Raw genomic sequence first — 26,368 nt, 5'->3', positions numbered from 1 at the left:
AAAAAATAATTTAATCAGGGCTTAGCCTTAATTTAGAGTTGACCCTTATTAAAATATTTTTTTTTACTCCAACGATGTTGTAGGACTAACTCTAACATGGCTACCAGGTAAGCTTCAAAGCTTGACCATCTATCCAAGCCAAGAAAAAGCCAGCCCAGAGTAGAATGTCTAAGTTAGACCGGCTCTGTATTGTAGTGTTTAAAAAAAACTTATTTGTATTGCTGCTCTCCTGGCATGCCTGGACTTGCCTTGGCCTTGCTTCAGTCTCAGACAAAATTAGATGCACAGTAGCTGTGTTGGCAGGGCCAGGAGGAGTGGCAGGCCAGGAGGAGTGGCAGGGGTATCGTAGACAACAAAAATTCCATGAAAATCACACGAAATCGAAAATCACTGCCTGACATAACTAGCAAATAGTATCGACCTTTCAATCACGACTACCTGGCCTGTGTAGTGTACGCTAATTGCGTCTCGCACTGCAATGCTCATAGATATGAACGCACACAAAAGTACATGGCTGGGACTGAGCAGCTTAGAGACGCGACGATAACAATGATTCAGATACCATTTCAAGTTTTCGAGTATACCTTTTGGAAAGTTAAAGCTATCAATAATAGTTACAGATGGAACTGAAGGCTCCGTCATGATTTAAGCTCCAAAAATTATGTAATTTACTTACAATCTCGGTCGAAGTCGTGAAATATGAAGCTTTAGATAAGCCGATCACACCGAATCTCGTCTCTGTCCAAAAAAAAATTTCTTGCAGCAAACTTTTCCGCAATCGAAATGCTGCTCTCTGATTGGTTAAAACAGTGGACTAACTTTAACCCACCGATTTAGTCCACCCCAAAGAGCTGACTAAGTCGTGACGTCAAATGACGCGTTTTATACCCCGGTATAACTTTAGTCGACCTTTGTGAATCGCAAAAGTTAGCCCCTAGGTGCTAACTTTAGTCCATGGATTAAAATGACGTCAAATGACGCGTTTTATACCCCGGGTATAACTTTAGTCCACCTTTGTGAATTCGGGCCAATATCTATAACACATCAGGAACTGTAAAAAAAATAATAAAAAATAACATTAAAGATCTTCTAACTAGTAGAATTGTCTTTTCTCTCTCTCTCTCTCTCTCTGAAAAAAAATAATGATAGGCTGCGATTTTGTTTGAGTTCTAGTACAAAGATATATTCAATATATATTTCAAGCTCCTACCTCATCTGGTATGTCAGCCAATCGGGCGGCATTGAAACCGTAGCTTTTTGGACAAGCCCCTCCCACAAACTTGTAGAGGAACGTGATGGTTTCCTGTGAAGGGTCTTCTTCATTCTCATTCTCAACCATACATGCCTATCATGACAAATAAAAACATTTCAGTATGAGACAGTGACAAAACAGAATAACAACTTTAGATAATAAACCTTTCTTCATTTTCGACACCCATCTTTCTCAGTTTAGGCCAAGAGCATTAGGCTAAAATAGGCTTAAGAAAGGAAATTTCAGGTAACAAGCTGATTTTTTTAGGATAGGTCCAGAAATATGTCTAGAATAACATACTAAAAGTTGTCAGATATTCTCCTTGAGGGTTTTCCGTAATCCAAGGTGGCATCCAAAATGGCCGCCATTCACAGACAAGTGGAATGCCTCTGGCCGTCTCACCTGCATCACGCGATTCAATATAGCAGCAGTGCTGATTTTGAAAACTACTATAACTCGCACAAGATGTTCAGTGATACTTGGTTACTCTTATTTCCACGTTTTATGAACTAGACCAATACACTTATAGAGATATGACGGCAATTCAACAAATACCCCCAACGTGGCCAAAGTTCTTTGACCTTACATGACCTTTGACCTTGATCATGTGATCTGAAACTCGCACAGGATGTTCAGTGATACTTGATTACTATTATGTCCAAGTTTTATGAACTAGACCAACACATTTTCAAATTTATGGCTGTAATTCAACAAATACCCCAATTTGGCCAAAGTTCATTGACCCTAAATGACCTTTGACCTTGATCATGTGACCTGAAACTTGCACAGGATGTTCAGTAATACTTGATTACTATTATGTCCAAGTTTCATGAATCAGATCCATAAACTTTCAAAGTTATGATGGTAATTCAACAGATACCCCCAATTTGGCCAAAGTTCATTGACCCTAAATGACCTTTGACCTTGGTCATGTGATGTGAAACTCATGCAGGATGTTCAGTGATACTTGATTAACCTTATGTATAAGTTTCATGAACTAGGTCCATATATTTTCTAAGTTATGATGACATTTCAAAAACTTAACCTTAGGTTAAGATTTTGATGTTGATTCCCCCAACATGGTCTAAGTTCATTGACCCTAAATGACCTTTGACCTTGGTCATGTGATATGAAACTCAGGCAGGATGTTCAGTAATACTTGATTAACCTTATGGCCAAGTTTCATGAACTAGGTCCATATACTTTTTTAGTTATGCTGTCATTTCAAAAACTTAACCTCAGGTTAAGATTTGGTGTTGACGCCGCCGCCGCCGTCGCCGTCGGAAAAGCGGCGCCTATAGTCTCACTCTGCTATGCAGGTGAGACAAAAATGGCCATAACTCACTCCTTATCCACCCTAGACATCAAATTTTGGTGCATATTTCATGGTTTAAAGGGATGAAAAGAGCTATTGATACAGGTTAAGAGTGAACATAAGCAGACCGGTAGATTCTATACCTTAAAAATCCAAGATGGCGTCTAAAATGGCCGCCAAAGCCTAAAAATCCACAATTCATCTATTACTTATGTTAGTATCTTTAATTTTGTTTACATTCAATGGTTTTAAAGGTTAAGTAGTACATTTGGACAACTTACAAGGACACTCAGTATGTCCACAAATCCCAGATGACTTCCAAAAATGGAGTCTAAATTGATTGCTGTTACTGAAAATTGACATAAAAATCGAAGACGGCTTGCAAAAATGGAGTCTAAAATTGACATATTTCATTTAATATCTGCCTGGGAGATAATATTTTGGTGTCTAAAACATTGTTTAAAGGGTCAAATAATATATTAGGACAGGTTACAAGGACATGCAGTGGTCCAGTATGTCCAGAAATCCAAGATGGCTTCCAAAAATGGAGTATAAATTGACTACTGTTATTGAAACATTGGCATACTTCATTAAAAATCCACCAGAGAGATATGAATATGGTGTCTATAGTGTGGTTTAAAGGGTCAAATAATACATTAGGACAAGTAAAAAGGACAGCCAGTTGTCCAGTATGTCAAAAAATTGAAGACGGCTTGTAAAAATGGAGTCTAAAATGGCTGTTGTTACAACCAAATTGACATACAATGTAGTTAATTTAATATCTGCCTGGGAGATAATAGTTAGTTGTCCAAACCATGGTTTAAAGGGTCAAATAATACATTAGGAGAAAATAAAGGACACTCAGTGGTCCAGTATGTCCAAAAATCCAAGATGGCTGCCAAAAATGGAGTCTAAATTGGCTGCTATTACTTACAAAGGGACATTAGTTAAATTTAAATCCGCGTGAGAGATAATATTTTGGTGTCTATAGTTTCAGGGGTCAAATAATACTTCGGGACTCCTCACAATGATATGCAATTGTCCATTTTGCATGAAAATCCAACAGGGCTTCCAAAATGGTGTGAAACTCCTATCACTTAAAAACGGTCATACTTCATATCCACCTGTGAGAAATAAATTGGCAAATATAGGACAAGTAACAAGGATGTTCAGCTTTTCATTATGTGCAAAAATCCAAGGGGGTAATATTATTGCAAAATGCCTGCTGTTACCTACTCCTAAAACCATAGCCATAGGATCAGTTTTCCCCAATGCATTTAAGCGTTGACACTGCAATCATTCCTCACAGATGGATATTGTATGAATTAACACTATTTTTAAATGATGGGAGTCATTAAGACACCATTTTAGAAGCCATCTGGGATTTTTTGGGCAAAATGGACAACAACATAATTGTTAACAGTCCCAAAATATTATTTTACTCTTGAAAACATAGTATAGACACCAAAATCATATCTCAAAGGTGGATTTTTAATAATTATGCAATTTTTTCAGTCACGGCAGTCAATTTAGATTTTATTTTTGGAAGCCATCTTGAATTTTTGGACATACTGGACCACCGACTGGCTGTCCTTGTGACTTGTGCCAATATATCATTTGACTCTATAAACCATGGTATATGCACCAAAATCATATCTGCCAGGCAGATATTAAATGAACTATATCCATTTGTATGTAGCAACAGCCATTTTAGACTCCATTCTTAGAAGCTGTCTTCAATTCTTGGAACTGGACCACTGACTGTCCTTTAACTTTTCCTAATGTATTATTTGACCCTTCAAACCACAAAAAAAAACCACAATAATATCTCTCAGTTGGATTTTAATGAAGTATGTCTTTTAAGTAACAGCAGTCAATTTAGACTCCATTTTTGGAAGCCATCTTGGATTTTTGGACATACAGGACCACTGACTGTCCTTTGAACTTTCTTAATATATTATTTGACGCTTTAGAGAATGGTTAAGACACCAAAATCATATATCCCAGGCAGATATCAAAATAATGAACTATGTCCATAAAGTAAAAACATCAATTTTAGACTCCATTTTTGGAAGCCATGTTAGATTTTATGACATACTGAACCACGCAATGTCATTTTAACTTGTCCTTATGCATGATTTTACCCTTTAACCAATGTTTTAGACCCCAAAATATCATCTCCCAGGCAGATAATAGATTAACTATGTCACTTTTAGACTCCATTTTTACAAGCTGTTTTTTATTTTATGTCAATTTTTCAGTAACAGCAGTCAATTTAAGACACCATCTTTGGAAGCCATCTTGGATTTTCGGACATACTGGACCACTGACTGTCCTTTTAAGCTGTCCTTATGTATTATCTGACCCTTTAAACCATGGTTTAGATACCACAATCATATATCCCAGGCAGATATTGAATGTACTGTCCATTTGTAAGTAATAGCAGCCATTTTAGACCCCATTTTTGGAAGGAATCTTCGAATTTTGGACATACTTGACCACCGACTGCCCTTGTAACTTGTCCCGATGTACTACTTGACCCTGAACACCACTGAATAGAAATTAAATTAAAGATACTAACATAATAGATGAATTGTGGATTTTTAGGCTTTGGCGCCATTTCAGATGCCATCTTGGATTTTTAGGAATACTGGTCTGCTTACGTTACTCTAACCTGTATCAAGAGCTCTTTTTACCCCCTTTTTTATAAACCATGAAATATGCACCAAAATTTGATGTCTAGGGTGAATAATGAGTGAGTAATGACCATTTTCTGTGAATGGCGGCCATTTTGGACGCCATCTTGGATTACGGAAAACCCTCAAGGATATATGAGGACTTTTAGTATGTTATTCTAGACATATTTCTAGACCTATCCTGAAAAAATCAGCTTGTTACCAAAAATTTCCATGTTAAACCTAATGCTCTTGGCCTAGTTCTTATTAAACTTCACTAACCAAATTACACCAACAAACCATTTTATTTCAACAACAACCTCTTCAATCTTTGACCTTGCAACCCAGGAGTTTCTTCCAATATGAATAAGAGAGCAAATTTTAAAGTAAATCCATCAAAAAGTCATTAGAATAACTACATAATACATCTAGCCCCCCCCCCCCACCCCCTCCCGAGGGTGGAGGCAGAAAAATCAAAATTGTACCAAGGGTTAACTTGTGTTTTTCTTAATACATTTGCTCAAATTGCACCCTTATTATAGTCAAACCATGCATGTATCAGTGTTTCTCTTTCAAAGTGAGTACAATCTCATTTAACACAACAATTTTCTAGGGAACTCGCTGGCTGTTCTACTGATAAAGCTTATTATCTTCCCTACGCTTGGGATTCACCATTCAGTTCAAATTTCTAAAATTTTCATTTCTTACTCGTGGTCAGTGCTATCTTGTATGTCTTAGGAAAAGGTGGTTGCCCGACAAGCCTCTCATGATAATGACTGTTGGTAAAGCATGTATTATGAAATGCACAAATTAACTAATCACATGACGTACCATGTGACCTAGCCTGATGTTCGGGTCATGAGAGAAGTCTTCCACTAGGGAATGATAGTGGGTTGAGAAGAGTGTCCTACATCCAACCACCTCGGAAAGTTCCTTCACAACGGCCGTTGCTATGGCTGTGCCGTCGTACGTTGCCGTGCCCCGCCCTAACTCGTCCATGAGAACGAGGGAATGCTTGGAGGCGTGTTTGAGGATGCTGGCCGTCTCACTGAGCTCCACAAAGAAGGTGCTCTCACCTGACAGAAAACAAAATGTTCAATATTACAGATATTGCCCACCTAGTGGTTTAATATAACAGTTAATTTTCCCAATGGAGGTATACTACATTTTTTCAAAAAGGATTATATTTTGCCCCAAGCACACAGCATTAAGGGAAAAATTTTGCCAGCGAATAAATTCTAGCTTCGTAGGGGAGTTGGAATATTTATCACAGACAAACCAGGCAAATATGTTATATTATATAGTCTATGAAAATTGTCCATCAGGGTCCGCATTAAGCTTTGTGATAAACTTACACACAATGCTTGCTCCAGCTCTGATCTGTATATGTCATAATAGAAAAACTACACGTACACACTAGTGTGGACATCAAGCAAACCAACTGATTACACAAAAAGCAGTGATAGACATTACCTAAGGGAATATAAAGACCAATCATTGATATGAATCTACATAACCTATGTAATTAAAGTTTTATTTAGTGTCATCATCATAAGAATGGCACAGTAAAGAGGGACTTCAATGAGGTGCAAAGAAATGTTTTTATTTTTATGCATTCTAATATTTTAAGAAAAATTGCATTCATCATTTATTATCATTACTCTTTGTAAGATCAAAATAATCATACAACTATCAACATGTTGTCAATAAACCATTTCGTAATTACAATTTGAGCATAAGCAGATGAAGGTCATTGAGATGCACATGATTTTTTTATGCTATTTCAAAACTTGCTTGTTATCCCATTTAGAGAATCCTTACTATAATTTAGCTAATCATGTGTCCTTCAAGTTTGTTTGACGGCGCTTTTCTCCGTGGTTTTCCACTCGAGCTGGAATTTTTTCTAAACATAGTTATATTGTTCGCAGATTGTCATGGAGGGGTTGTTTGTGGTATTTTGTTTGTGTTATTTTGGTCGCATTATTTAAAGTTTTTTTACAATTCCTAACTCTTTTGCATTCCTTTTCGCAGCCCTGAATATAGCTTCGAAGTTCCCAGTCCCTTTTACCTCTCTCGGGTCAGCGAAATACAATGCATGCATGCAATCATGCCGACCGGGTATGGTACGGTATGCACTGACTGCATGCATGTGCTGCTGAAACAAACCTAAACAATATACCCTATCGGCCGGGGGGGGGGGGCACTCAGTATATAATGCATATTGGGTATGTGCCACGGAAGGGACCCCCATTTTTACACTCAAATTTCCGTTCCAGGGCATAGCATTTTCATCTTATTAAGAAAAAGAAGTAAGAAAGCCGCTCCGAAGCATAGCATTTTCTTCTTATCGAGAGAAAAGAAGAAAGAAATCCACTCCAAAGCTTCGCATATTTTTCGTTACGCCGTTCCAGTCGCATTGATCCGCCACAATGAGCTGCAATTTTGGTGAAAAGCAGCCGATGAGCGCTGTCCGACCATCGCCTCTGCGCGAGCACACCCGGCGCCCGTGCCGCTGGGCTAGCTGCATACACGTATGCCCGTTCCATAGGGATGCACACGCAAGCGACCCGTTCCAAGGACCCCCATTTCACAAGCATTTGTAGTTCCGAAGCCTGTTCCGAGGACCCTCCTTTTTACAATAAGTCCGCTCCAAGGCCCCCGGTTTTTGTCTCGCCCGCGGCACACACCTACCAATTTTTGGGTCGAGTATCCCCCCCAAGGGTCCTCAGTGGTTACCATTGACCATGAGTACGACTTTCTGACAAACCGATTTATTTATTTTATTGTGAATGATTCTGCAGTGAAGCCCTATTCTGTAATTCTAACGTATAATAAATTTGTTTGGCTGATGTAGTACAGAGTACCATACAAAACTTTTTTTTTCAATTTTGTATGGGAGAGGGTTCAAATTCAGAATAGTTCTAACAGCTAGAGTTAGATCTAACTTAGATTATAGATCAAGCCTACAGTAGACTCTAGGCCGAGAGAACTTAAAGGAGAATGAAACCCTTGAAACCAACTGAATCCATATCAAAGAGAAAAATCAAAGAAACATATTGTTGAAAGTTTGAGGAAGATTGAATAAATAATAAGAAAGTTATGAGCATTTGAAAATTGAGATCACTAATGCCATCTAGATCCTCCTGTTGGCAATGCGACCAAGATCTGTGATGTCACACACGTACAACTCCCTCATTACTTTAGTACTTATTTCACTTGTATTCTCACTTTTATAGAGTCTATTACAAGGTGAGGTGTTCTCTTTATGAGAGGACAAGTACAGAGGTTTCACAACATTATATCATTGATGAATTGTTGGTCATATATGATTAGAATGAGCAAAAAGAGATGTTTTGGGGTATATTTTCAGTGTCCAAAAGGGGAGAGTTGTTCATCTGTGACATCATAGATCTTGGTCGCATTGCCAATTGGAGGATCTCCATAGCATTAGTGATCTCGACATTCAAATGCTCATAACTCTTCTATTGCTAGTCCTATTTTACTCAAACTTTTGTTGATCTTATTCTTTGATTTTTCTGCTTTCACAAAAGCTAACTTGCTCCAAGAGTTTCATTCTCCTTTAACGTTACTTAAAAGACTCTAGATCTAGAAATCTATAGCCTAGCCCTAGGCCTAGGCTACTTAAAAAAACATTTTAAAAGCCCATGGAAGCCATACAAATCTTATCTTTTATTACAATTAACATTTAAAACCTTTTCTCTCTTTCTCGCTCTTTTGTATTCTTTATAATTTCTCTATCTCTCTCTTCATCTCTCTGATTTTCCCACTGTCTCTCACATTCATTTTCCCCACTGTCTCTCTCATTTTTCCCACTTTCTGTCTGTCTCTCTCTCATTCATTTTCCCTGTGTGGGTCTCTTGCATTTTTCCCTCCCTCTCTCATTTTTTTCCCATTGTCTGTCTCTCATTTTCCTCACTGTCTGTCTGACTCATTTTTCCGACCACTGATTTATCACCCCCCCCCCTTCCCTTACTCTCACTTCTTTTCGACATCCCGCTGTACTTATACATGATTGAGCAACTTTTAATTTACAAAGTACAAACAACCGCAGTCTAATGTACATTGTAAGGTACATGTGCAATGTACTTACATATTTATTTCTAACCAAATACATGTAATGATAACATTTCTATACCACAATAATTGCCTCTTGACTGCTTACTGAATACACCATGTTCTAATACATTTTTCCATTTTATAGTTCGATTTTATTTCACTCTGCTATGATTATTGAAGTTCTTTCTCCAGTTCAACCCAAGATGCTTAACTTAATTGAACTTCCTATCTATATTGAAAGAGAAGTCTGCTATGAATCAGTTGTGTAATATATTTCATCAATAAACTGCTTGGCTTTCAGTGTGAATAGGCAGTCTAGCTGAACATACAAGAATATCACCCCCCCCCCACAAACACACGCACACATACCTTGATAAAGAAAAGTGACTCCTACCCCCTGTGCTGTCACGGGTAATTGCTGCTAGTAAAAAAGTGTTTACCGTAAGTAACGGTCTATTAACCGCACCTTTTTCTCGGCGGGATAGAAGCAAAAGTCGGGGGTGCGGTTTATCCACGGTGACGGGTCTGAGCCAGCCCGTCGTAACCCTTCCCGAACGTGTAAGGCGTCTGCCAGTTCACAACACATCGAGTGGCCGGGCGTAGCCGCCCAGGGCAATGTCGTTTAGAGGGGTATGAGCCGCGGGTAATGAGAAGCGATTATTAACTATCTTATCAAATATTGTCCATAACAAACGCACCCACCTTCATGACACTAATTTCGACTTTATTCTCGGTTCAAAGCAGCGAAGTTCCCTGGCTAAGTTCAAAGAGAAGCCAAGCATACTCGGTAATATTTTGTCACAGCTGAGCGAGCACGAGATTTGAGTTAGCTGAGCTAGCTTACGTTGTATTGTGGTTATAGTGCGACTTAAGCTGGCGCTATTCATTTTACCCTCCATCCCCTCCAAAGTCCCGTTTCGCGGCAGCTTATTTTTTCTTTCCCGTTTGCTTTTCATAAGATACCATGTACACCACGCAACGAGAGAGACGGCACGAAGCCGTCAAAACAACTGTAAAAAATGCCAATTTCTTTGTTTCTTGAACCTTCCTGTAATCCCGTATCCAAAATTCATGCTAAGACATCGAATGCTAGACAAATTCTGAAAGTGATTGTGAGTTTGTGATGCAAGAAATGTGAATGTTTCTTCCTCCTACGGCGGGAAAGACACAGATCATTATTTTATAAGATGTACTGGTACAGTATCGTAGTTTGCAATGTACAAGAACGGCAGTGCTGTGTGTGTGTACACTGTGACTGTGAGGTGAGTGAGTGAGTAAGTGGCCAATATTGTCGGGACCTTTCTTTCTTGCAAACATTTGTAGATGAATTGATCAAGAACAGCATACCGGTAATCTCTTTGGATACTTTGAAATCTTTAACTGTGAGGATTTTTTTTTTTTTTTTCTTTCTTTCTTTTTAGTCCAAAGTTGGGGGTACGGTTAATCCACGGGTGCGGTTTATAGTCCGTTACTTACGGTAGTCAATGATGTTGGGATTTGGCAGTTTGTCAAATGATAGGAATGTTTAAAGCAGACAATTTAATAGAAAACAGAAGCTTTCCCAATTGTAGATTGATGTAACCTACATGTACAAGGTCCGGTCACCTGGTCCGTGCAGTAGTTCCTTTCTTACAGTTAAATATTGCAGATTGCTATACCAGGCAAGCTGACATAAAGTCTTCATCTAACAATCATTGAACAAATTGAACAAATGATTACCCATCTAATTAAAATAGGGAAAGGAGCAACTGAGCTGTGCCATGATGACAATGAGACCAGGATGGGGTGGGGGGCATAAAGTTACCAACTACATTGTACCTACCTGATAGTATATTATCTCTTGCAGCAAGCCTTGTAAAGACCCTGTTTACTGGTGTCAATCTACAACCCTCTGCAGGGATGTAGCATCCAAGCTGTGCCATGATGAAGATCAGAACACAGGAGGGGGGGGGGGTAATTATTAAAGCTGTCAACTACTCACCTAATAAAATTTTATATCTTGCACCAAGCCTTGTAAAGACCCTGTTTACTGGTGTCAATCTACAACCCTCTGCAGGGACGTAGCATCCAAGCTATACCATGATGAAGATAAGAACACAGGAGGAGGAAGGGGGGGGGCAATTATTAAAGCTGTCAACTACTCACCTAATAAAATTTTATATCTTGCACCAAGCCTTGTAAAGACCCTGTCTACCGGTGTCAATCTACAACCCTCTGCAGGGACATAGCATCCAAGCTGTGCCATGATGAAGATCAGAACACAGGAGGGGGGGTAATTATTAAAGCTGTCAACTACTCACCTAATAAAATTTTGTATCTTGCACCAAGCCTTGTAAAGACCCTGTTTACTGGTGTCAATCTACAACCCTCTGCAGGGACGTAGCATCCAAGCTGTGCCATGATGAAGATCAGAACACAGGAGGAGGAAGGAGGGGCAATTATTAAAGCTGTCAACTACTCACCTAATAAAATTTTATATCTTGCACCAAGCCTTGTAAAGACCCTGTTTACTGGTGTCAATCTACAACCCTCTGCAGGGACGTAGCATCCAAGCTGTGCCATGATGAAGATCAGACCACAGGAGGAGGAGGAGGGGGGGGGGGCAATTATTAAAGCTGTCAACTACACACCTGATAAAATGTTATCTCTTGCACCAAGCCTTGTAAAGACCCTGTCTACCGGTGTCAATCTACAACCCTCTGCAGGGACAAAGCATCCAAGCTGTGCCATGATGAAGATCAGAACACAGGAGGGGGGGCAATTATTAAAGGGGAATCCAGCCTTGGCCATTGAATGATGGGTTTGGAAGGAGAAAAATATATTAAACAGAATGGTGAAAGTTTGAAAGAAATCGGACAAGCAAGAAGAAAGTTATAGCTGCTTTAAAATTGAGATCACTAATACTATGTAGATTTCAAATTGGCAACTGGGCAAGTAAATTATGACAAGGGGCAAGGACAACTTTCCCATAGGCCATGTACTTTATTATCAGGTATTTGTGGTTTTCTCCAAAGTACCCATTCCCCTTGGGCAATAATCTAAATATAACCCAGGTAGTATATTGTTTTATGTCTTCATGAAAGAAAAATATAATTTGAAATAAAACTTTTGGGAAAAATGACATTTTAACCATAATATCTATTGGAGTACATGGAAGAGTAGTCCTTGCCTTACATCATTATGACATCCCATATGCGGCCAATTTGTAGTCTCCATGGGTATAGTGATTACCAATATTTACAACTTTTAAAAATTCATAACTTTCTTGTTGTTTGTCCAATATTGTTCAAACTTTCACCTATCAACTTGTCTGATTTTTCTTTTTCTTATAAAAGCAAGTTTTTATTTGGGTTGGATTCCCCTTTAAAGCTGTCAACTACTCACCTGATAAAATGTTATCTCTTGCACCAAGCCTTGTAAAGACCCTGTCTACCGGTGTCAGTCTACAACCCTCTGCAGGGACGTAGCATCCAAGCTGCGCCATGACGACAATCAGCCCCGCCTGTCTCATCAGGGTTGACTTGCCACCCATGTTGGGTCCCGTCACCAGGATACAGCTGCTGTTGCCATGGTTACCCTCTCCATCATCCATCTCATTCTCCTGAGAAGAGAATAATTATTTCAATAACGTTGGGGCAAGTTCCAAATCCGGGGAGGGGTGTTCACTAACATTTGTGACTGAGAATTATATTATCTAAATTTCAGTTGTGTACAGTATATAACGCATCACCGCATTGGTCAGTTTATGCGAACAGGATGCCCACTACCGTGTTTCCATCAATCAGATTGCGCATTAAATAACACAACTGGTTCCAACCAGACTCATGAATATTGCACTTGCAAGAATATGGCAAAAGTTGCTCTCTATTTTTGTACAGTATCCCGATGAGAAAAACCCGGAAGAGGGCAACGTGGTAAAATGTTTACCACCTTGGTCTCAGATTGAAAATAGCGTGCGAATTACAACTACTTTATTTAGCTGCCAAAACACCTTGTCTAGGTAATAATTAATGATACTGTCCAAGAGTGCTAGAAAATATGATAGGTATTGAAAGTGTTCCTTGAATAAACATAACCATCACATTCCAATAAAAAAGTTTACATGTGGGTTTCTACTAGTTAATTCGAGCAAGAAACATCTTAGATTGGTCTAACAAGACAAGAGATTTCAAAAAAAAATTTATCGCAAGAGTATTCTTACATTTTTAATGCCTATAAATGTGTCGTTAGGGATGTAGTCCCCTCCAGCGAAGGTATGTGCTATGCAAGGATGACGCCCTTCTACAATAGCGATGTACGGCTGTAAAAAAGATAGACATGATATGAACAAATGAAACATATTATTCATATTCAAGAGACTTAAGGTTTTCTCAGATCAAAATAATATTACATTTATATAGCGCATAATACTCGGTGATTCTAAGCGTTTGACATTGTGATTAGTAGTAGTAGTAGTAGTAGTAGCAGTAATACTATTTTTTTTTTTTTATTATTATTAATATTATTTTTATTATTATTATTAATGTCACTACTATTTTTTAAATATTACTATTATCATTGTCATTATCATTATTATTATTAATTGTAATAATTATTATTGTCATTATCATTATTATTAGTAAAAGCCAATAGAAGCAATTTTTTTAATAAGGCGCAAAGTCAGTGACGCAAAAGATTGCGACTTGGCGAAATACCTGGTCACTCTCAGAGGGCAGTATGATGTCGGGTCTACACATGTTGCCATCTGCAGACTGGCTATAATCAGCAAAGCTCATCAAGACATCAAGAACTGAGAGGCACTGGACAGCAGCATCCCAGGACTTGTAGCTACAAAGATAAATGATGATAATAATTTCTTGATTTTTAAAGATCTTTTTGCCAGAGGATACAACGCAAACTATTATTACCCCCGCCTTGAGCTTGAGCTACCACTTTATCAAGCAAAACTCAGTGCATTCAGACAGGCAATCATACGGGGGGGGGGTGTTTCACAAAGAATTAAGTATGACTAAGAGTCGCTTTTAAATACAGAGTTACGTACGGTATGAAAGGCTTGACCACATTGGTCAGATCGTGTCATGAGGACGCACACTACTGCACATCTATCAATAAGTTTGCGTTGCATATCATGTACGTGTTGGATTTAAGTGTGACTTAAGTCATACTTAAATCTTCGTGAAACACCCCCTGGTACCTATTCACTTCACTTGGTTGGAGTGCGCCACAATACGGAAAATTTTCTTGTGAAAAGAGAATATGCCATGGCTGGGATTCAAACTCATCACCCTCAGTTTCAACGGTTCAGAGCCACTAGACTACAACACACCCAAGAATGAATACGAATACATTATAGAGGAGAAATAGCTCTGGCGGTAGAGCGAGAGTTTCAGATTGCGGTGATCCAGTGTTCAATGCAAACTCGATGCTCTAGGGCCCTTTGGTATTAAAGGTATTTATCCTCATTACCAGGTTCCTCAGAGAGGACATTTGGCTTTCAGTCCTCTGGTTACTTGCTTGCAAGCATTCATGCTTTCTTAGCAATCGGGTAAAAAACCATAACCACCAAGTCAATTAATCAAAATAAATTAAACCATCACCAAAAAATAACTATATAACAATAAAATTTAAAAAATTTGATATATTAATATAATGACCTCTGCCATCTTTGACCTTCCGACTTCCAAAACAATAAAGATAATTTGCCTTCCTGTTACGTATTCAGAAGGCATATGTTAAAATTTAACATGTATTATGACAGATTAAGGAATATTTTGCCTTAACTTGTTCAATACTGAATTGCATAATCTCTCTAGGTTTTAAGCAACATCAACTTACTGCTCATCAAATTTATGAAAGACTCTCCTCATTGAGTCTTTGAGGGCAGCATCTCGCCTGTCCTCTGCGTTCATCATGTCCGCTAGCAGCTTCTGAATCGTCGGAGACCAGTAGCGTTTGTAACCCTTCTTGGAGGACTGGAGCTCATACTCTTCGGGAATATGGCGAGAGAGGGCAGACTCCGGGATCTCCATTTGGAATCGGTTCTTGGCCGTGCCCCAGTAGACAATGTTCTTTGTGATAAAAGGAGGAGGATAACAGTGAGTGGAATCCCTGACATCTCTATAGAAAACATTATGCTCAGTGTTAGTGCTGAGATCACTCCTGGGGTATTTTGTGAAGGAAATAGTGATTTCCTCTGACAAATTTGCTGTAAGCCAATCAGATTCAAGGATTTTAGTATGTCATTGAATTTGCGTTTATTCATAGAAGAGACGGTCGGAATAGAGTGTAATATCAAATTTAGTGTTCATACCACTACTTGGATCTCCAAGTATTTCATACATTGGATTTCATATCAGACAAGATTACAATTACTTTGAAAACCACATAGAAAACAGATGGCATAGTGTGTGCAGCCACGCTTTAAATTACTGTGATGCAAATAATGATGATGATAATAATAATAATATTAACAATAATGATAACAACAGCAAAAACAACAATAACCTTTATATGGTGCTTAATACAGATATTTCTAAGTGCTGACTAATAAATAATTACCAAGACTGCAAACACAAAAGTGTAATGAATAAATGACCAGAGAGGATAGAAACCTACCTTGCAGCCAAGCCTCTTTTTCTGTTTCTCCAAGTACTCCTGGAGCCTGTCCTTGGTGTCAGCCATGTCGGAGATGGCATTGTCATATTCTGGGATGACACCCTTACATGGGATGATGGCTCCTTTTTCCTTTGCTTTCTTCTGATCAAACGCAGTCTGAAACACAACAAACAAAGGTAAATCTGAGATAATTTTTTTTCAAATACATGATGCCATTATTATTAGTTTGTATCTTTATGTCATTTAAATATGACAAGGAAAGCGCTCTCATGGTGATCAGAGGAAGCGCTTTAAATACACATCAAAAACTTCCCTGAAGTGCTGTGGCATCAATCCTGACACATTGCAATGCAACTAAACATTTTCTGGACTAGATGTTTACTTTGCATTCGAATTAAGTACAGCTCTTTATCTTCTTCAAAATTTCATGAAATGAGTTTTCTAACTTTGCTTCAGTGGTGTAATAAGCAAAAAATTTTGAGGGGGCTAGATATGGCATATCACATAAAAGTAATAAAAAATTGCGAGCAAGCAAAAATTTCAACATTTTTTATTACAAAAATCAAAGTTTGTGATAGATTTTGACCTATTATTCAGAAAAAATTTATTTCACCCTTGTCCCTTTCCTTTTCTAGTCATTAAAAAGCCCCCCCCCCCCCCCCATCTGTATGCCCATGCTTTGCTTCAAAAGCATTTTTACTGCATGATCTATATTTCTACAATACTTTCTCCACAGAAAATTTGAAATTTCTATGTAATATCTTGATAATCCGATACTGCCGCGGCTGCAAGCTCAGTGTTCAAGGTCTGCATATTTGAGTTGATTATTCTGTCTCTTGACATATTTCTGTTAATATATCGTACATATATAGCTTATGCAGAAAAATACTTTTGAAGCAAAGTTGGAAAACTCATTTCATGAAACTTTGAAGAAAAATTCAAGTGGTTGAGTTGCAATACGAGATGAAAGCCTTATCTTAACCTTGCCATCAAATCTGCAAACGGCACCCTTGATGTCTTCAAAGAAATACTGCAGGACATTAGCAGCCTTCAATAGACTAGAGACCATCTATTAAGAACTCTTAATCACAGAATCTTCTGTACCAGATTCCTAGTACCATGTCACCAGGTCAAAGTTCAATTACCTTTTGGACTTGGAGACCTACAGGGAAAAAACTCTACCAGGGCTCCGTAACACAAAGGTTTGCAACTAATCAAGATCATCCTTGCATGCGCACTATGTTTAAAATACTGACTGGGAGCCAATGAGTGCGGTTCTTTCATATTTGCAATTCATCGCAAACCTTTGTGTAACGGACCCCAGGTGTGATAGAAAGATGGGCAAATCTAGATGAAGAACTTAAAGCGGGAAGGAATAATAAGAACAAACTTCTTCTGTGGTCTCCATGGCATGGTCCACATGACAGAAGTTGTGACATCACAGCCAAGCGGAATCCCTCCACTTTGAAGGAGCGAGGAAAATCCCCATCAAAGATGCCAGACTTCTGGATCAGTAACATGTCACATGATCTGCACAGTATGCAGTGTCTATCCTTGTGGCAGACATGCAATGACAAGTTTCCATGGAAGATTCATGGCAATTATAACAAAAGAGTTTTGAAACCAAGGGCACAGGAGATTCAACATTCTCTTTCGCAATGAGTACGTGGTATTTTTTCTGAAATGGAAGAGCCCTCTTTTTCGACAGCAACTTTCTGTATATCAATATATCCTTAAAAAAACCTTAAAGACAAAGTCATATGATCAACGTCTGCAAGAAACATAAATCCCAGTGCAACTGTTGCATCGTTGCAGTGTCTCACTTCTGCGCCAATTTTGGTACGGCTTTGGCATGGCTGCCAACCGCAGCATTGTCGAAACTCCTAAGGTATGCTACTAACCTCCATTCAGGGGCGGATCCAGGATTTTCCAAAAGGGGGGGGCAAATTTTTCGGAAGAAAATAAAAAAAAAATTCAACCACAAATTAAGGATATTTCGTACCCGAAAAAGTTGGCAAGCAAAAAAAATAAAGGTTTTCAACCACAAATTAAGGATATTTTGTATCCAAAATAATTTGACAAGTAAAAAAAAAGGTCTTCAATTTCAAAAGTGGGGGTGCACACCTCTGTTTTAATGGCATTTTTATATCTCAAAAGGGGGGCACGTGCCCCCTGTGCCCCCCCCCCCTGGATCCGCCAGTGCCTCCATTGTATAGCACACATACTCGTATCAAGCACACAATCTCGGGCTCTCGTATGTGTGTTTCAATACAATATCATGTTTACATGTATTCCTTATGCGAAAGTAGCTCCTTCACCTCTACCCTTTATTTCCTTTTACTCTTTTCAACCCTTAATTCGTACTTTTTAAAAGCTCTTTCATATTTTACATTCATATCCTAGAATTGTACTAAGTAAAACATTTTTGTAATAGTTGGTAGCTCTGTTTATGTAACAAATGAACGAACCTCAAAGAACTCCAAGGTGTCCGCATAGTCAGGGTACTTGCCTCCAGTCAACTTCAGAGATACACAAGCCTTTAGTAATGATGACCTTGGGTCGAATCAAAGATCGAAGGAGAAAATATAATTTATACATTGCATATCAAAGTTTGAATCGGTACAGGTTAGTGGGATAACATTCACATAAGACATGTAGTTTCAGGTATAACTTCTGGCAATAAATCTGTGTGGTAAAGGGACAAATCTAGGAAATTAACAGGTAATTGAGGAGTTCGCTTTGAGCTAATAGAGAAATTACATAATATGTGTTTCATTATGGCAAAATAGCATACAGAAAACGTGATTATATCTGTACTAATTTGAACATGTCAACAGTAAATTTGTCTATTAATACATCATCTTCTTACTCCTCCCCCTCTCTCTCCTCTTCTTCCTCTCAATCATAACTATCGTCCAAGATGAGAGAACAGACTTACCTAACATCTGGCACAGCTTTCTTGAAGAGTTTAACGACCTTGAGACCACTCTCAAAGCCATCTAGTGCAGTGATGAAGTCACTGATCTTACGTTTACTACAGAAAAAACAGACAAACAAAATTTTTTGCTTTGAAAAAAGAGATATAAAAGAACACTGTCGTAGGTACATGATGTCACGCTATTCAAGCGGGAGGGGGGGGGATGACTTAATCATTCATCCCCAAACAATATTATGTTCGCTACTGAAAGAAAGAAAAGAAAATAATACAGGTACAGGTTAACCCTATAATAATTCCTCAAGGAAAGAATGTACGGCCTCTCAGCCTCTATTGATTTTTTTTACAAATGAAATCATTGGTATATTTTTTTAATCACAATGAGGCATTTATATCTCCAGTCGTATCTCCAACTAGAACGTGATGAGATCCTCATCAACATGTTATTGTCACCACTGCTATCATCATCTTTATTTCACTGTCATTATTGTCATTATCATTACCATCATCTTCCCCACCACCACCATCTCCATCATCATCTTCATCATCATAATGGTTACCAATCTTTATCACCATCACCTGTGTTATCGTCATCATCACCATCATCACCATCATAATCAACATCACCATCATCAACATCACCATCACCATCATCTCCATTTTCATTTTCTTCATCATCTCCATTTTCATTTTCTTCATCATCACCAGCAGAAGCAGCATAAAGAAGGAAAGTTTCTTACCTATACACTGCATCTTCAAAGAAAATGGCTCTGCTGTCTGGATGGTCCGAGTTCCTCTTGGATGAACCAAGAGTATGGATCCTAAGATATCAAAGCCAAAGGAAATGTCTTTAAAATACCTACATCTGTGCCTTCAAGTCGGCTGGTAAAAGAAACGACTTTGAAGAAGAGTATATCCATAGGAATAATGCACAGGTAGTCACTGAATAATCAAATCATTTAACTAAATACTGGGCATGGAATATATACAGTGGTGCTCAAAAGTTAGTGAACCCCACCAGAAAATGAACATATTTAAATTGTTCAAATTCTGCCATGTTTTTTATATTTAATTGTACAGTCAGGTGATAAAATAGAACATTGTTTTTTCTGGACTTACTGGACATTGTAGTGTTGTTGTCTGCATTCAACACTCAGCATGAAGGAGTGCATTCTGTGGTAGGGTTCACTAACATTTGAGCACAATTGTATTTAAGTTGAAAAGGGTTTAGCTTGCAGACTAATACTACAGACTCTTGCATGATAATTAAGTTTGCAAAGTGCATATTTTGTGATGCTGAGAACACAGTTAGTAATCTTCTACTGTACTTACTTGCTGAGTAGTCTTTCAAGATCAGGCAGCTTTTTGATGAGTTCCGCAACTTCTCCTACAATGTCTGGGTTGTTATGGATATCTTCAATGGCATCCAGTCTAAAACAACATTAAAGATTAATAGAAAAATAAATTACTGGAACAAAGGTATGTTTTAAGGGAAGATTTAATGTCTTGGCAGCTGATTTAGCAAAACTTTTTTCAGCAGAGGAGTTTCGACAGGGAATACAAAGTCTACCAGTAATTAAGCAGTCTATCAGGACTACTATACTTAGGTTGTGTTATAAGATATTCAGGTGTCAAATGATTAAGAATTTTGTAGATATAAACAGACTTTAAACTGAATGTATTGGAATAGGGGTAAGCAGTGGAGTTCCTTTAAAATGGGGATCCAAATCAGTGACATTCTGCTTAAACTTTTTTTTAAATATACTCTACATAACAAATACTACATAAAAGCTCTGCTCTAAAGAATGAATCTTAAAAAAAAGAAGATATTTTTACGCGAGGAATATACCAACCTATCACTGATAGATTTCGGATTGCACAGAGGGGTGCAGAGCCATTGTTTGAACAGCCTCTTCCCAAATGGTGTCCGACAGCGATCTAGAGTCTCCAGCAGGGTGCCCTCTTTTGTCCCGGTGCTGCTATTCTCAATGATGTCGAGGTTGCTCAGTGTTATACTGTCTAGGACCTTAAAACATAATTCATAAATAATAAATAAGCAACTATACATTTTGAGAAAATTAATCAGTATGCCCCCTCCCCCAAAAAAATAAAAAATAAAAATAAAAAAATACACAAATATTCATGACTTTGATCAGTATCAACATAATCAACAAGACAAATTCTTGTCTCAATATGCAAATAATATGCATATATATGTTTTCATGACCCCTGACGCTGGGGCAGATTATAGGCATTCACCACATGTACATAATCATGTGTGATACTGACTTGCATTATTTTGGGTGAAATTACTGTATAACTCAAGATATTGCGATTATTCTATCAGAATAAAACTTCCAGAGTCATATCCAGTTTTAGACCAAATATTATATGCAAAAGATGTTACTACCTACAAGTCAAATTTCTTGGAATAAAATCAAAGAGTTTTCTATGTTTCCAAGAACTTCAGAGAGAACCTAGCTGATGTTTCATGAAGCTGTTTTTAAGTTACAAATGACTTAACCCACGACTGGTGACCCTTTCTCGTGCTACATGATATATCCCTATGTAACTGACCTGTCACAAAAGCACATAATCCAGTCTAGCATGCAGCTGTGCGTAACTTTACATACAGCTTTATGAAACACCCATCTGTAAAGAAAAAGAGTCTAGGTATACATTCTGCCCCATTCGCCATATCTGGCGCCCTCATTTTGGGGGCTCATTACACCACTAGTCTCCAGGCGCCCGTTGCAGAAAGAGTTGCGTTTAAACGCAAGTCAAAAATGCGCGCTGTTGATTGGTTGAAAATCAAGTTGCGCATGATTTTTGGAGTTGCGATTGATTGCAACTCTTTTTGCAACGGGCCCCAGTTCACTCTGACCCTTTCAGGGGCCCCGTTTCATAAAGGACTTGCAACTGTTGTAATTTTGTCATTATGGCAACTAGCATGGTAACCTCGATTATGATTGGCTGCTGAGCCCTGTTACCATTGTAGTTGCCACTATGGCAAAGTTACAACAGTTGGAAGTCCTTTATGAAACAGGCCCCTGGTTTCAATGGGGTCCAACTGGCCCCTTTATCCCTGGTCTAGATAATCTCACCATGTGTTGTTTAGATGTGAAGGTTGGGAGGGGTGAGGAGGGTTTGGTGGGCTCTGCATCTAGAGGTTTGTACACCTCAAAGTTCCTCATGGACAACAGCTCCTGCTCCAGACAGCACTTCTTGAGGTACCTGCCAGGATAGATCAATCAAACCTGCTTAAAAAAAAACACCTGGGCGCCAATTCAATTTGATACTTAATAAATAAGTGAAATCATAAAAAGAGAGGAAACTGGTACATACATTGTGTAATATTTTGCTTTTTAATAGAGGTAATGTCACAATTTTTATTTGTGATTATTTTTTCTTAAATTTGGCTTGATAAAGTAAAATACTTAAAAGTGATATGCATACAAGTAGAAGCATTTTGCTCAGCCAAGTAAAAAGGTAATTTTGACTTGAATTGTATACCAGCCCTGGACCCCATTAGATAAATTTGCCACTAGATTGTAAATTCCATGGAATCCTTGTTTTTCATATTTGAGCATTGTATCCATGCTAGTCAACAAAGTCACCACAGTATTATACAAATAGGGAAAGCTCATTAGGGCAACAGTAAAAATTATTGCCCCGAAGTGAACTTGAGACGATAGGCCTACCCCCCCCCCCTCCCCCGAAGAGAGAGAAAATAGTATGCCCATAGTCTCAAGATCATTGAGGGGTATGAATTTTTACTACTGCCCAAAATCCCCGATGAAAGATCAGTTAGTTTTTTATTTTATATACCAATGATATTATTTTGCAGGGATATGGTAAAAATTTGACCCCCTTCGGGAATTGATCGTGTGTAGAGCCAGATGTAAACTACAGGAATGTATAGTGAAATACTATCTCTACAATCTAACTTAGCTCTCTTACCATGTACATGCCCCAAGAGCAGATAGGGCCATCTCACATCCCTCCTTAGGAGTCAATCCAAGAGAATCAGCTAAAACAAAGAAATGATTAACAAATTATTTGAACAATAGAATACAGGTCAGTCTTCCTAAAAATCTCTCTGGGCAACACAACTTTGTTCGACTTGGGTGAAATTTGACTAAGAAGATATTAGTAAAACAATTTTGCATATTTTGGTCTGAAATAATGCTTCAAATTAGGATATTTTTCCACTTATGGAAGGTCAGCATATGCAGAGTCTACTGAACTTCTCTATGCGAAACTAAAAGCTTTTAAAGACTCTTTTTGCACATTCTTTCATGACTACGTCCAACTATGCCTGTCAGTTTTACGCACTGGTCATGAAAAGAAGATAGAACACAATGTGCTTTAGAATACATAACTTGAAGACTGGCATCTCTGTATTATATATTATTTTTCATAATGTAAATAATATGTCAGTTATAGTAGGGTGCCTGTAGGGTGATCGTATCCTGCTAAATGTATGATCTCCTCACAGTTACATACGATGATCGAACGACTTTTATATGGATTCAAAATCATCAGAGTCTACAATTTTGGGTAATGGAGAGTTATACAATTTTCTTAAATCATAGCACTTAGATATATCAAAGTGAAATTGTATGATCAGTGCAGATATATATCATATATATACAGTATATCATACAAACATTGCATATTATATTATTATAACCATCATCATCAACATTAAATCCTACCATCTGACAGCATCTCTTTCAGTTCATCTGGCCAGCAGTTCAGTCTTTCCTTCTCCTCTTCATCCTTGTCTCTCTCGCTATCCTCAAAGTAATCCTTCTCCTTGAGTACCTTCAGTGTCTTAGCAGCATCCCAGAACTCAGATCCAGGAAGGAGAGAGTCTTTGAGGACGGACATCAGGTTACTGGACAGGAGCTGCTGGGTCTTCCCGAGGAGCTTGCCGCGTTCAAACAAAACCTGCGGGGCGTATCATGAAACATCAGTGATCTGATAAGCAGGTAAATTTTATGAGACATTGAAAGAACTGTTTCTGCTCTGATAACAAAACATTGTCAGTAAAAATTATGGTGACAGGTATTGAATAAGGGCATTCTGTATGTCTGTTACCCTACATGTGGGACTCTCCTGAAATGAATGGGCTCACTTTTACAGCTCAAATGGAAAGTTGTAACACTTGGATATGACCATGACTCGAGTGGTTCATGCAGTAAAGTAAGAATGGTGTCCAAAATTATCATTTTATAGAATTTACAATATGCAAGTGACTAATTAGAACTAGGAGGATTTTTCAACAAACTCTGAAGGAAAAATATTTGAAGACTGATATGTTGGTTACTCGGAAGGAGTTACAGGATTTTGTCAATCTGCCCTGCTAACTCAAACCTGTCAGCTGGACAGGGTTCTTCAAATAATTGGGGAGTGAAAACAAATATAGTATGTCCATATGGTAAGAGAAGGCATGCAAATTAGTGACAAAACGTGGCAGAAATACTACAATATTGGTGTAAATACACACAAATCAACCTAGAATCCAAAATTGAAAAATTCACCTCCCCATCAAATCAGACACTTCTGAATAGTAGTTTTCTTTTGGCATTAACAATACACATAATGGTCTTTATTAACAACACACATAATGGTCTTTATCAACAATACACATAAGGGTCTCCTTCTTTTCTGCCAAGTTTTGTCACTCTAATTACATGCCTTCTCTCAGCAAACAAACATACTATAAATCTGGTTTACACATTTTTATTTTGGGTCCATATTTGAATTAAAAAATTATTGTAAAACACCCATGAAAGGAACATTAGTGTGTGAATATCACATACCTGGGAAGGGGGATAGTGAGCTATCAGTGTCCTGAATCTAGAACTATGACGGTCATCCTCAAACTGACCAATCTATAAACAAAATAAAACAGAATGGCCAACAGAAACAAATCATGAGTCATAAGCAAAATGCAATAAATATTTAAAGGAAACAAGAAATGAAATACTACTTCATCAAATTCCAACCAAAAAAATCCTTTAAAAAAATTTACAGAAGTGATAGGAAATAATAAACACATCTTTTTCAGCACGTCATACTGTCTTCATCATGCCAGAAAAATTTCAGTTCTTAGTCTATTTAGTGTATAATGTGGTACCAACATATGACCGAGACTTCTTACCGAAGCCTACTTCTTACACTAACATTAGTTTCTTATTTCGGACGTGCACAAAAACAGATTTTCAAATTAATTGGCTTACATCTCCTCATTAGGTTACATAAATATAGATTCAAATACGAAGCCAAAATCATGAACCAAATACAAAACTTGACAAAGTATATTTTCCAAACAAAAACCTAAGTAAAATGATAATTTTCTGTTGCAAGCATTGAATAGCAGCCCCGTACATCAATCAATCCTAACCACAAAATTCTCAAGAGCAGATGTATTCCATATCGATGAGAACTACTCACATAGAATTTGCCAATGGATGTTTCCACAAAGCATACACCGTAGACACTCTCCCCACCGAAGCTCCCGTCACTCTGCCTCTCAGTGACTGCAAGAAGATAGCTGCTCTGTGCCTCACATGTATCACCATCTATAAAGTTATAGGTTCTTGTCGCTATGTCAGGAGAAGGAAAGAAGTAATCAAAGTTCAAGAGTCATTGTGACGATTATAAGGAATAAGGAATGAATACATATACTAACACTGTTTACAGACTATTAATGATACACTATGTTATAAATGATTTCACGAAGCAAGATATGAGGTCAAATACAGCGACCTATATTATGAAGTCTGATTATCTTAGATCACGGTCTAAGTCTAAGCCTAAGATGTCAAAATTTTGTTTACATTGTATTTTATTATATTTGCTTTGATCTTTCCCATTTTCATTAAATGAAGACAACTATCCTATTTATCATTCCAAGACAGTTTGAGAATAATTTCAGTGTCAGTGTCCCATAAATCAAACATCTACTTTTAGATAATTTTGTCACAATAGGCTTTCCATAGTTGACCCACAACTTATACAAAACAGAGGTCGATTCAAACCCGAGTTAAGAATATGGGCCAGAATGTTTGTAGATAAGTTGTGGATTAGGAAGCAAGACAAATTTTAAATACAGTAAGGAGCTCAAGAAAATGTCCACATAATTATGATAAATAACATAGAGAAAAGAAAAAAAATAGAACAGAGGTAAACAACATACCTTGAGTTGAAATCCTGCATATCTCTCTCTTGACAACTTTGTCAAATTTTGTTACAGATCTGCTCACTGAAAAGAAAAAATGAAATGGAATGAATAAACTTAAGTTGCATAAAATGATGATTGATGATGATGATGATGATCATGATGATGATGATGACGATGGTGGTGGTGGTGATGACAATGATGATGACACTGATGAAAGATGATCACCATGAAAATTATTCAAGATTTCTTACTAATGACTATTCAAAACCATCTTCTTCCTGTGACATAACTGCAGCTTTGCAACCAA

The 26,368-nt window shown here is 37.9% G+C and overlaps 1 protein-coding gene across 1 annotated transcript in view; it reads right to left on the bottom strand.

The window, feature by feature from the left end:
* Nucleotides 1-947: 947 nt before the first annotated feature.
* Nucleotides 948-26,368, bottom strand: part of LOC129265505 (DNA mismatch repair protein Msh6-like) — a 55,095-nt gene continuing 29,674 nt past the window's right edge. Inside the window, exons 12-30 of the mRNA XM_064100043.1 lie at nt 26,077-26,142; nt 25,332-25,483; nt 24,698-24,769; nt 23,588-23,822; nt 22,830-22,899; nt 21,974-22,103; nt 20,723-20,895; nt 20,202-20,300; nt 19,610-19,690; nt 18,873-18,968; nt 18,403-18,487; nt 15,935-16,090; nt 15,155-15,387; nt 14,014-14,146; nt 13,521-13,619; nt 12,704-12,920; nt 6,074-6,318; nt 1,211-1,345; nt 948-1,051 (exon numbers count right to left, since the gene is read on the bottom strand). Coding sequence (XP_063956113.1) covers nt 1,004-1,051; nt 1,211-1,345; nt 6,074-6,318; nt 12,704-12,920; nt 13,521-13,619; nt 14,014-14,146; nt 15,155-15,387; nt 15,935-16,090; nt 18,403-18,487; nt 18,873-18,968; nt 19,610-19,690; nt 20,202-20,300; nt 20,723-20,895; nt 21,974-22,103; nt 22,830-22,899; nt 23,588-23,822; nt 24,698-24,769; nt 25,332-25,483; nt 26,077-26,142 — 2,525 coding nt within the window. The 3' untranslated portion in view covers nt 948-1,003. The remainder of the gene's footprint in view (nt 1,052-1,210; nt 1,346-6,073; nt 6,319-12,703; nt 12,921-13,520; nt 13,620-14,013; nt 14,147-15,154; nt 15,388-15,934; nt 16,091-18,402; nt 18,488-18,872; nt 18,969-19,609; nt 19,691-20,201; nt 20,301-20,722; nt 20,896-21,973; nt 22,104-22,829; nt 22,900-23,587; nt 23,823-24,697; nt 24,770-25,331; nt 25,484-26,076; nt 26,143-26,368) is intronic.

The sequence above is a fragment of the Lytechinus pictus genome, chromosome 1 (assembly GCF_037042905.1).
Source record: "Lytechinus pictus isolate F3 Inbred chromosome 1, Lp3.0, whole genome shotgun sequence".
Lineage (NCBI taxonomy): Eukaryota > Metazoa > Echinodermata > Echinoidea > Temnopleuroida > Toxopneustidae > Lytechinus > Lytechinus pictus.
This window is presented reverse-complemented; position numbering and strand designations above follow the sequence as displayed.